A 12,648-nucleotide genomic window follows, 5' to 3' on the forward strand; every position below is an offset into this window, starting at 1 on the left:
AACAAATGCAAAACTCCCAAAAGCCCGCACAAAAACAAATGCAAAACTCCCAAAAGCCCGCACAAAAACAAATGCAAAAGTCCCAAAAGCCCGCACAAAAGCCAAAACAAAAACTAAACATCAAAATATTTATTTTTTAGTGTCATTTCACAGCAGTGTCATCAACGCATTTTAGAAAGTAATTTTAATTAATAGATTCCAATTGATCTTAGTTATCAAAGCATCAAGTTTGGTTTATTAAAGTAGTTTAAACAGTTTGTACCAAAGGAAACCCAGCAGACTGCATGGAGTCATTGACTTACAGCAGTCACTCCTCCTGACCAGCAGGGGCGACAGCAAATCGCTCGTGTTGAGTCGTTGACCTTACAGCAATCCCTCAGACCGAACATGAATGTAGCGATAGTTGAGAGGAAGAACTCCCCACTAACAGGAAGAAACCTCCAGCAGAACCAGAACCGGGCTCAGACCCAGCAGCCATTTGCCACGACTGACTGGAACTAAGAGAAAACGGAGCAGAGACAACAGGTCAACTGGTCTGGAGAACTTTCTACATTCATGGAAGTGGAACGTTAACAGGAGAGAGAGAATGGTTAGGTGATGGCAGCATCATGCCAGCCAATCCCCTCCTGCAGGAAGGAACCACAGCCAATCAGAAACCCAGACCAGGTGGTGCTTCTATGGAGAGGAAAAAAATGGATAACAAAATGTTAACAGTAAATACTAATTCTATCCATTCTTGTTGTTACTCACTGTCTAGTTTGTCCCTATATGTAATAAAACCTTCTAATTTTGATTGTACAATGTCAGTCTGTCAGGAAAAGAATGGGAATAAACCACCAGAGTCCTTTCCGTTTTAATCTGATGGAGGATTCTCCGCTTGCTCAAAACAGAACCGCATAAAGTGCATTTTACATCCTACATCGGACTCTGTTCGGTCCGTTTCTCTAGCCTGTTCTGGTAAGGGCACCATCTTTGTTTCTTGGCTCTGCTTAAGGATGACCAGTGGTGCCCCCTGCTGGATGGTGGCCAAACTACAACAGTAAAAGCTGTAATCCACAGGCATCAAAGTCCAGTCCTGAAGGGCCGCTGTCCTGTAGTTTTTAGATGTGCCACAGGTACCAAACGCTGGAATGAAATGGCTTCATTACCTCCTCCTTGTGTAGATCAGCTCTCCAGAGCCTTGCTAATGACCTAATTATTCTATTCAGGTGGTGCAGCAGAGGCACATCTAAAAGTTGCAGGACAGCGGCCCTCGAGGACTGGAGTTTAACACCCCTGCATCGATGGAAACTAATGTTAATCTAATAAACCATTAGTCGACATCCATAATAAAACCTTTATATATTTTTCAAATACACTACTTTTAAATTGAATAAACAACCAATAGAGACTACTGCACCAAACTGACATCCAGAATAGATTTAATTTATAGTTCTTTAAGCTGTTTGGCATCACATCACAAAGCAGCAACCAGTTGGACACAACTGGAGCAAAGATGAAAGTGCGTTGGAGACAGCGGGACAGGAGGCGGCGTCCAGAGTCCTTTCTGTCGCAGCGTTTTAATCTGATGATGGAGGCTCGCATTCTGGCGTTCCTCCACCCTCCGGTCGCCCTTTGTCATACCACTTCCTCTCTTCCCCGCTCCACCACCTTGTGTTGGAGGCCCCGGCCGTAATGGCCGCGCCGGGGCCCGCCGCCTCCTCGACTTCTGGCGTGGCTGTCCCGGTGCTGCTGCGGGGGCCCAGGAGCCCCGATGTGGTGCGGGGTAGGCCGGTAGGGGCCCCTTCTTCTCCCTCGGTGACCCCTGGCTCCATCTTTTGGGCCCTCAAAGTCCAAATCAGTCGGAGGAACCCGTTTCTCTGGTTCCTCCCCGGACCCGGTCCGGCATCGCATCTGTCGGCCACTGACTCCCAGGATTGTCTGTGATTGGTCGGTGCAGTCTGACAGAGCGAGGCGCTCCAGGTGCTCTGCGATGGGGGGCCCCTGCCCAGGATGGGGTTTGGGTCTTCCTCCTCTTCTCGGCCCTCTGGCCTGGTTCTGGTGCCTCTGGGCCTGGAAGCCTGGGAGCTGGAACAGTCCGGGAACAAACCGCTCCGATCGAACGCCAGCTTCATCAGAGGAGGAGGAAACCAGGGGAGCGGGGGACGCTTCGACCTCCGGGTTTATGTTTTCAGCCACTGGAGGCGCCTACAGGGAAAAGCACAACCAGAACCAGAGGCAACTCGGATTAGGCCCGTTTACAAACTGTCCCAGAAGTTATTGCAATAAACGATATTGTTTCGAGACCATTTTGAATTAGTACAATATTTTAATGCCATAATAATGCAAAAAAAAAAAAAACAATCAAAAAGCTTTAATTCTAATGTACATTTAACTCTGGAACTGGAATACATTTTAAATATGCAAAATAAAAGCTAAGATTTCTGTCCTCTGGTTTTTGGTAGAGAAAAACGTTAAATCATTGAGTCAGTTTTAATTTATTATGGATTGATTTCAGAGCTTTTTTTTCTCAGCAGCTTTACACCTTCAGAAATCCATTTCACACAGCCAAACAGAGGAGCTTCACAGAACAAGAGGCGTCGCTAAAAAACCAGCTGAAGGCATCAGCCACACAAATTAACAATATAATCAATTCTGTGTTATTAACCTAATCTACAGTTGAAAATGGCTAAATCTGATAACTTACTTTTGGTCAGGATAGTTCAGATTAGCTAAAGAGCAGAAAAACTGGAGAGAGTTTTCTGTCAATTATTTTTTAAATCCTCTAATATGAATGTTTACGTTTCATCAAAGTTAAATAATTTCATCTTCAGAGGACAAACCTCCAGAAATTGGCGGCTTCTTCTCTGGGCGGCATTTCAGCCCATACATGGCCTGTTTTTTTATTTATATAATTATGGACATACAAATGCATGGTATTACAATACCAGATGCATTGTTTCTTAGTGTAAAAACAGCTTTGCTAATTCTGGTCATTGGAAGTAAAGAGGGAAAGACATCTGAACTGAAAATTAACCAAATGTTGAAGAAATAACCTCAACTGAATCTTATAAGGCAACAGTTTTGCTTTGGCTGTTTTTTTCCCCCCCAAAGGGCATAGTTAGCTTAGTGTATGTAAATTTTAATAATTTTGATTTTAAGAAATAGCAATTATTCTAATATGTAGCCGATAAAATATTAAGTCTAACTGATCTGAAACAGGATGTTCTTTTTAGCGATTAATGTTCAAACAGTGAGGAAAAAATAGGTTGTGTGTAAATATGTGGTCACCGACTCAGTTTTAATGATTTATTTGGACTTGATGAATTAATTAGGTGGCTGAACGTCGTCCCTACCTCCTGGATGTGGATCAGGAATCGGTTGGATTCCTCCTCCGGGTCGATGATCCCGCCGTTGCACCTCTGCTTCTCCAGAATCTTCTGGAGCTGACCCCACTTCCTCTGAAAGTCGGAGCCGATCGCCGCCTGATCGAGCTGACAGGAAACAGCCGTTAGACTCCTGACCGCTACGGCCAGCACATCGGCACAGAAATACGCAGACACACAGGAGAACATTTCCACGAAGAAAGGCGTACATCTCCAAACTGAAAACTAGGATAATTTCTAAGATTGTGCAGTGAGAAATTTGCAGGAAGTTCTTTAAGACTCAAGTAGTAAATCTAGAAGATACAATTAATTTTATAACCAAAACCGGTTGGGTGTTTTTCAAGTCTGTTTTTGGAAGCAGTTGTAACCCAAATGGAAGTGCAAAATATGAATTTTGCATAATAGGTCACTTATAAAGTTTTTCATACAAATTTCCAACCTTTCAACATCAAAAACATTTTCTGGCTAAAATTTAATCGTCTGTTGCCAAATATTTAGTGTCTTTTACCTACAATAACCCCAATGCTCCTGATTAGCTTCATGCTAGCTGTGCTTACCTCAGGCAGCTCTGGTGCAGGAGATTTTAGAAGCTGGTTTCTGTCATATGTGAGAGGCTCTCTGCAGACCGGACACACCACCGTCAGCTCCTGTCGGAGGAGAGTCCAGATTTAGGAGGATTTTGATTAAACTGTTTGCGTTTTTCTGTCCAGCTGCTGGTATCTGACCTGAACGCTGCTTCCATCTCTGGTTTTATCCTCCTCCAGCTCCTTCTCCCTCTGCCGCAGCTCCCGCTCTGAGTGGACCACGTAGCGGCCAAGGCAGTGGGAGTGGAAGTAGTGGTAGCAACTCGTCTTGGTGAAGGTCTCTCCTTCCTGAGAACCGAAAACGGGAATAAACTCATATCAGAACTGCAAAAACACAAAGTCTTTCTTTGGTCTAGCTTCTGGAAGAAATATCTTACACTTGAAATAAGACGAAAGAACCAGCAACTTTTCTGCAAGCTCATCTTGCTGAAAAGTTACTTGTAATTTAGTTTTGTCTGATTTCAGGTGTACTGTAAAGTAGACCAAAAATACCTGGTTAGATTTTGTGTTTTTGCAGAGAATAGGCCTGCCAAGATAAAATTTCCCCAAAAGTTATGATAAACAACAATATAGTTGCTTTGAGACGACTTTAATGGCAAAATAACGCAAGAGCATATTCTCAGAAATCAATTTTAAACTGTCTTCCAGTTTTAGTTTTAAGACTAAAACTGGAACATTTTAAATATTCAAAATAAAAAAAAAATGAGCACTGAAATCTCTGTAAACAAAATTATCCCTTAAAAAAAACAAAGACTTTTGTCATCCAGTTTTTGATAGAGGAAAGATAATAACAATAAATCCTTTAGATGGAATTTATTTAGCTTATTTTAACTGATTAGCTGACTGATTTATTGTGACAGCCTAAGCGAGCAAATTTAAGGCATCGGGTTGATGACCAGATCTAACCTTCAGAGATGGAAACACCTTACCTTGAAACCATAAAGGCATATGACACAGTTCCCATGAGGAATATTGCTTTCAGTCAGGATTTCTTTAGCTTTCTGTGTAGATATAAAAGCAAACCAGAGGTCACAGAGATGACAAAATGTCTCCAATAATCTGATTTTTATTTAAAGCCGTTATGTTCTGACCTCGATGAGTTGATACAACACTGGAGAGCCGAGCCAAGATTCGGCCTCTGCCTGGAGACACTTCTGGACGCTGCGCAGAAACGACCTCAGATTATTAAAGACCGAGTCTCTGGGCTGCAGCGACGGTGGCGCAGGAAAGTTTTTACCTGCTGAGTTTATCGTCGGAGAGCCCGCGTGGGTTATGGATGGAGATGACCGGCGATGACGAGGGATACTGAAGAAATGGAAGAAAGAAAAGCCGTCAATCACCTTTAACCCTTTCTGGACTAATGATGCTAATTAGCTTCATACATTTCATATTGTGAATGTAGTCAAATGGTGGAAATGGACACTACAAATTATTGTTCAGACTATTAGAAGTGCTTTGATGCCATCTAGTGGTCGATGTGTGAACTACATGTTAATGAAAGTGTGCAGTGGGGCGACTGCATTGAATTTTGCTGGTTGAAAACTCAGTAAACATTAATCCTAAAACAGATTCTGTAATAACCCAAAATTACTTCTTTAGATGAAATGGTGCTTTGTGGCGACACTCTGAGAATAAGGAATGAGTAATATCATTATTAAGAAATGTAGAAATAATTAATTCTGTGCATGTTTTATGAATATGCAACTGAGAAAAAGCTTATATTATAGTACCGTAGTTGTATCTTCCAATATTTATCATAATAGGAAACACTGTTATGATAAACTGCAGGATGAAAACCAATTGTTCAAAAGCACAATACATTTTTAAAACTGATTTTCATATTGCAAAAAACATGCTATGAGCTCATGGAAAAGTGCAGCATTTTTCATTAATTAGCTGCATTTAAAACCCTACTGTGGTTCAAAAACATTTTGACTCGAGCAATAAAATGATCAACATACTGAGTTTGAAGAGTTTGTCATTCCTTAAGTGCCTGGTGAATCCAATTTGTAAATTTGGGTGATTTGTATCACCCAAATTTACACTAAAGTGGCTGCAATTTTCACATGTTCACATGTGATTGACAGCAAAAACACACAAACTCAGATTGGAGACACAGAGAAAAGAGAGAAGGGTGTAAATTCAGGAGTGGCTCAGCTGGGTGGGAGGTCGACATACCTGCAGATCGAGGGTCAGAGTCAGAGTGAGTCGGACAAACTGGGAGACGGAGTCCTCTGCAGTGGATGGATACAGAACCAGACTCACCTGCCAGCCCCTGCAGCAGCACAAACAAGACACACAGGCTAAACGCTACAACTTTCAGACCATTTAATGCATCAGAACGACTGGAAAAACCAATATTATGTTTTCTGATCTTTATGACCTGGAAAATACCGTCATAAAATGATGTCCCTGTTCAGTCCTTTGCAAACAACAGCTGACATATTGAACCAATAAAGATTTCAAGTTTTCCTACGAATGAACTTTGACCTGACCTCCCACATTTTCCTGATATACTTACTGTTTCAGGCGATATTTATGGATGATTAATAACATTCTAGATTATTTTTAGCCTTTTCTTTTATAACAGTTTTTTTCCATAAAAGGCATTATTTTCTGCCCAGATCCCAGCAGGACTGCTGCTTCCTCACCCGTCCTCTCTTCTGTCCACCTGCAGCTCCTCCAGGTAGATGGACTGCAGCACCTCGATCTCAGACTGAACCCTGTGAACACAAACAAACTTTCAGCTTGTTTACCGTTTTATTAACAGTAAAGCTAACCGGCTAGCTTCGCGTTAGCTGGAGGCTGCGGCATATTTCCAGGTATTCCCATGGAAACAACGACCAGTTTGGAGCTGGAAAAGGTAAAACAGGGTCTACCTCTGTCATTTGTAATCTGTGAACAAATATTAGAAATATCGACGGCAAACTCACTCGGACTCAGCTGCCATCGTGATGTTTCTGATGCTAGCTGGAGATAACCGGAAGTAGCCTCAGACTTTCAGAATTATGGCTTCAAAACAAGAGCTAACATTACGTAATGATAACAGATATACTATCGTAGATGCTACACCGAATTAGCTTAAGAGAACCCGACCACAGTAGACGCATCTACCGGAGCTTTGCTGGAATCAATCTACAACAAACCCCCCGCCCCTTATTGTCGTGTGGAACTAATGCGGCTGCGCGTCCGCCATATTATGAGTGTCAAATTCGCTTTGAGAACCAAGAACATAAATGAACAGTGCACTAGTTCTACTACAATGAAAAAGATATAGCTATATATTTGTGACATTTAGGATTAAATATTTTGCATCAGACATATAGACACATTAAACGTACTCTTGAGGTTGACATTTCTGCATAAGAAAATTTATTATTTTGTATTTGTCTGATGTAACATTCCTTAATGTAATATTTTTATTTGCTAGGAAGCAGAAAATCATCATAATTAACAGAAATAGAGACTTGAAACATCAGTCTGTGTGGAATTAAATGATATGATGTTTCTTAGTGTGTGTGTGTGTGTGTGTGTGAGAGAGAGAGAGAGAGAGAGAGAGATGGTGTGTGTAGTCAAGAAATAAGCAATCTACTTTTTCCTCAAAATACTGATTCTCTCACACCATTACAGTGTGCTGTAATACATTTGCTTGCGAAATAAAATTTACTATAATCAAAATGACAATTTAACATTAAAAAATTGAAGAAAAATGAACAGTTTTATTAATCTTTTAAAACATTACTTCGCAGCTGTTGCATTTTAGTGATAAAGGTGTGTAAATACAGCTCTTGGAAATTGTGTTTATGCACTTAGCATCAAATTTAATCTCAAAGCAGTTTGCTGACAGGTCAAGTAGAATCCATATTATCCTGAATAAATTTAGTCCAGATTAATAGAATCCATTCATTTCAATAATATTGTCAAATTTATAAAATATATGTTTGGTAATTAAATATCTATTACTTTGAGTCTCTGACTTTGCATCTATCTTTCCTACTGAGCAAGCACAGGGCAATGGTGGAAAGGAACAACCATTTTGAATTGAAAATATCTCCAGCAGAATCAGAGAACACATCTGTGATAAGACTGAAAAAATATCCCATGCAAGCCCCGACCTATGCTAAAGGCTAACATGACGCAGAGCTAATGGCTCCAGAAGCTCAGTTAGTGTTCTTGTAATGGTTAGTTGATTCTGAGCTGATTCTGACAGAATCACAGGAAGGTGGAAGCTGTTTTCCTCCTCCAGTAAAAACTGCCTACTCTCTTACAAACATTTCTGGTTACATAAAATCTGGAGCTCCAGACTGGAAGGGTGAGGAGATATTCAGCGCGCTGCAGACACAGGGGAACAGGAGACGGGAGGCAGCGGCATTTAAAACAGCGGATGCCGAGTGGGTGAAGATTGGCATTATGAGCGCGTTTGTGTTGCCTTCACTGCTGGCTGTGTAGGCGGACTCTCCATAGAAACCAGAGCTGGCTGCAACACAGATCAGTATGGAGTGTTGAGAGACGATTGCCCTCAAAGCTGGTTCCTCTTTTCTTTTTTTTCAAATGAAGCTCCAACTTTATTCTTTTATTAGCTAGTGTCTTTCTTCTCCCCCTCATATTATCTGCATCTCCCTCCTGAGACATGTATTTCTGTGCAAAAGGGGGACTTAAGAGGAAAGGCTTTCGCACAAATTTCTTTTTCATTCATTTGTCCTTAAAACATTTTCTGCTGTTTAGACTTTTTGGTGTTTTTCAGCTTGCAGAATCTAAATCTGGTGTCAGCTCTGGGAGGAAGTGGAGAAGAAAAGCTGCCTGGGAGCTGCACTTAATTTCACTCATTTCTGTCTGCCTGATGTCTTTAAAAGACAGAATCTCCTTCAGGTTTACTCCTACGATTCAGTATGTGACCAAAAGGACAAAACACACAGAAATATGCAATATGACAAATCAAACTGGAATGATTAATCAAAGTAATTGTGATTAATCGATTATTGAAATACTTGTCAACTAATTTAGTAATCAGTTAATCATTAACTGGAATATACAGACTCAAAAAAGGAAAGAACAATACACCCAAAACAGTATTTAAGCCCAAACTGCACAAAAATATATACATTTTGCATTTAAGATAAATGAAACCTTTCTCTGTAAATGTGTTCTACACAGAACTTCTCTTTTAATGTATTTGCATAAAAATATGTCTTGTTTTAGTCTGATTAATCAGTGGAATTATTGATAGATTAATTGAAAACTAGTTGCAGCCCTAACTCTGAGAAACTGAAACTTAAGATTGTCAACTTTTTTTTTTGCATTCTTCTTCTTTCATCATCTGTATAAACATGATAATTAATATTAAAGTGCAGAGCTATTGCTGACAATAGTTCCACTTTCTTTTTAGGAGGTACTAGAAAGACCAGAAACGTTTGATGGAAAACAAGAAAAATGCAAGACTAAAAAAAAGTATTAATCTTTTTTTTTTTAAATAAAAAGCTAAGTTTTTAAATAGTTACAATAAATTATTAACACTAGTTAAAATAAGTATATCTTTAGCTTGGTTGCTAAATATTTAGTTTGGAAAATAAATATTTAGTTTTATGCAAAATAAATAGAAAACAAAATTTGAGCTGGAAACTTATATTTTAGTTAGTAAAATAAATATTAAATTTTGACATAAATATTTAGTTTGAAACTAAATATTTAGCTTTCAAATTCAATATTTAGTTTAAAACTTTCACATAAATCTAAGGCTAACTTGGTGAAAATATGACTTTTAACACATAACACCCACATTTCTAAAGGCTAAATAAAGCAAATTATTGCTGTTACTTTTTTACTGTGTAACCTTTCAAATAACACCCCATTCTTCTTTTTCTGATTTTACTGCACAGCAAAACATCAGATCAATACATTCATCCATCTATTGGTTTTACTGATCATTAATTAATAAGATAAACTTTTGCTTTTGGTTTTAATCTGAATCACACACTTTTTTCAGAGCTTCCCAACAACCTGAGGGTTTCTGTTGGTGTAGTGTTTACTCTTGACCACATGGTGGCAGCACAGAGCAGCACATTTAGCTTCCACCGACAGAATAAAGTCTTACTCGTGGACTAGATTAGACTGTTGCAACTCCAGCAGAGGTGCCACCTCTGCAAAAGCTGTCCCGGCCTCTGATCTGCACCCAAACATCCGAGAGCGGAGGCGGGAACCGTTGGAAGAGAGGCAGGGAGCGGAAGATGTAGGCGGTGGAGAGGAAAAGATGTTTGGCTCCAGGAGGCTGTGTGGGTGTTTGTTGCTCTCGACGGATTGCAGGATGATCCGAGCTGCTGGTGGAGCGTTTCCACACCTGGCCTACAGCAGATCCCAAACATCCAGTCCTCCATCTGTCTGTTTAAAAGCCTCTCTAGCTGCAAATGAATGCTGAGAGCACTCAGACGCCCGCTGATCTCTACATGTTAATGGGATTCAGAAACAACTGAGCTATAAAATATTAGCAGCTTTTCATCTGTCTGCCTCAAGAAAACTTTATAGAACAACTCAAAGGATAACTGAGATGAGAAAGGAACATTTACACGACATTTTAGACCTACAGTGTTCTGCAATGGAGGATCAAAACTCATATACTTAAAAATAAAAGCTGAAATAGATTTATTTTGTTTTCTCTTTACCTCGGTTGGTTAGCGTCACACTATTTGGCTTCAATAAAGATGGCGAGGGTCTTATCAGTGAGCTGAAACTTTGCAACTTCACTAGAAAATTATGCTATAACTCCTGACTTTATTAATTATACTGTTTCTAAAGCTTCTTAGATATTCTTCGTTCTCCAGTGGATGAGTTGGGATATCTGTCCTCTTGAACCAGGTGTTAGAGGGTCAGGCTACGTCTGCGGTTCATGAAGAGGTTTCAGAAACATCACATGAGATGAGAGGCACCTCAGAGGGAGAGCAGTGAGTTTATCTGTCCAGTCAGGCAGAGAGAGAGAGACGGAGAGCTTCACAAACTCTCCGTCAGATCATCTGGCCTCTTCACCATATGTTGGTGTCCGCCATGTCAAAACAAATGGTTCAACAGTCATTTCACCCATTCAGTCCTGCTACAAATGACCTGGCCTTTACTAAGTACTGACAAGTCAAGTTTCTTAGTAAAGAAGGCTGTTCAAAGTGCTTTACATCACTCAGTTAACCAATCATGAAACAAGTTATAACAACACATTTTGTCAGAAATCATCACCAATTAAATACTGATCACTTACTACTAATCAAAAGCAACTATAAGCTTGGGGGGGAGGGGCTTAGTGTTTTTTTTAAGAACTCAGTGTTTTTGGCTGTTTTGCAATTTTATGGGAGTTTGTTACAGAAAACCTCTCAACATGGAGAAGCTGAATGTTGCTTCTCCATGTTTGGTTCTGCTTCTGTGGATGAAGATGTGTATTTGCGTGATGATGACAGAACCAGAAGACCAACTTTGTAACTGTCTTTATTTGACTCTGAAGTTTCAGGTCTGAGCCAAGACCTGAACCTCGCAACTTCTACCTGTAATAGCTGAAGTTTATGAGCTTCTTGATAGCAATTTCTGCTGCTAGCTTGTTTGTTCTGGTTGTATTTACCCAGAATACCCTGCACTGTAGTCCACTTCGTCCTTTTGGTGTGGCTGCTGGTCCGCTTGGTGTTCAGATATGACTTTAAACCGCACCAGAGTTCACTTCATCCGAATGAAGACCGAGTTTGCTTTTTGATTAAACATGGCTGATGTGAATCCAGTCTAAGAATAAGAAGCTGAGAAGATAAATTCAACCACGTTAAGTAGAGAAAAGGTTTAGTGGTTGATTGGTGTAAAATCATTCCTTAGTGATTCCAATAAATTATCCAAAATTAATGATATTTAGAAAACAGATGAGACAACTATGTTCTATAGGAACATTGTTGAGTTGTTTGGATGGTTGATCTAGATGATATTCATCATCTCTGAGGCTTAAAACACTCATTATAGAAACCAACACTGATTGCTCTTCAGTTATTATAGCAGAACCGGAGTTTTAAATGCCTCTTGATGTTTTAAAAGAATTATGTAAAATGTTTCTGAAGTCCTTGAATCATTCAGAGTTCTGCTGCTTGTTCTGTTTTAATGACATTCCTCTCTAAGTGACTCAGAAAAGCTCTTCATGATAATTCACCGAGGTGATGTGAGAGGCAAAGCGCCGCTGCCTTTCTCACCTCTTAATTGGTCAGTGTCACTTTCGCCCGGCACTCGTCTTCGTTGCCAAGGAAACAGCAAAGCGGTTTTCACCCAGACTGCAGCAGAGATGCTGGTTTTGGCTTTGCAAACCGCTTCAGAAAGGACTTTCAGCTGAAGATCACATCTCACCAGCATGTTTCCATTTTATAACGCTGACCTGTTGCATCACGTCTCCACGGCTACCGACTCTCTGATGATGAGGCTTTTGTAACACAGGAGCCTGCTGGTGTTGCTGAGAGGAAGGAGCATCTGGAAACCTGCTGCTGAACTTTCATAACCCAGACCCCGACAACAAGCTGCTTCCTCCCAGTGAATTTGATTTCACATCTAGGAAAAACAGCAGAACCCTCCTTCAAACACACACACACAAAACCACACACACACCCTCCCTCCCAAAACAAATTAAATCTGAACTTCACTGAGGGATCGCCTGAAACTGGATGGATGGATGGATGGATGGATGGATGGATGGATGG

The 12,648-nt window shown here is 40.3% G+C and overlaps 1 protein-coding gene across 1 annotated transcript; it reads right to left on the reverse strand.

The window, feature by feature from the left end:
* Positions 1-1,404: 1,404 nt before the first annotated feature.
* rnf25 (ring finger protein 25) lies at positions 1,405-7,091 on the reverse strand. Its single transcript, XM_007564988.2, has 10 exons — positions 6,883-7,091; positions 6,601-6,672; positions 6,128-6,224; positions 5,187-5,254; positions 5,041-5,110; positions 4,879-4,950; positions 4,091-4,237; positions 3,923-4,012; positions 3,336-3,473; positions 1,405-2,187 (listed from the first exon to the last, which is right to left on the reverse strand). Exons 1-10 carry the CDS (start codon positions 6,897-6,899, stop codon positions 1,618-1,620), a joined length of 1,341 nt encoding a protein of 446 aa, XP_007565050.1. The 5' UTR covers positions 6,900-7,091; the 3' UTR covers positions 1,405-1,617.
* Positions 7,092-12,648: the final 5,557 nt, after the last annotated feature.

This window comes from Poecilia formosa, unplaced genomic scaffold, assembly GCF_000485575.1.
Source record: "Poecilia formosa unplaced genomic scaffold, Poecilia_formosa-5.1.2 Scaffold170, whole genome shotgun sequence".
Taxonomy (NCBI): domain Eukaryota; kingdom Metazoa; phylum Chordata; class Actinopteri; order Cyprinodontiformes; family Poeciliidae; genus Poecilia; species Poecilia formosa.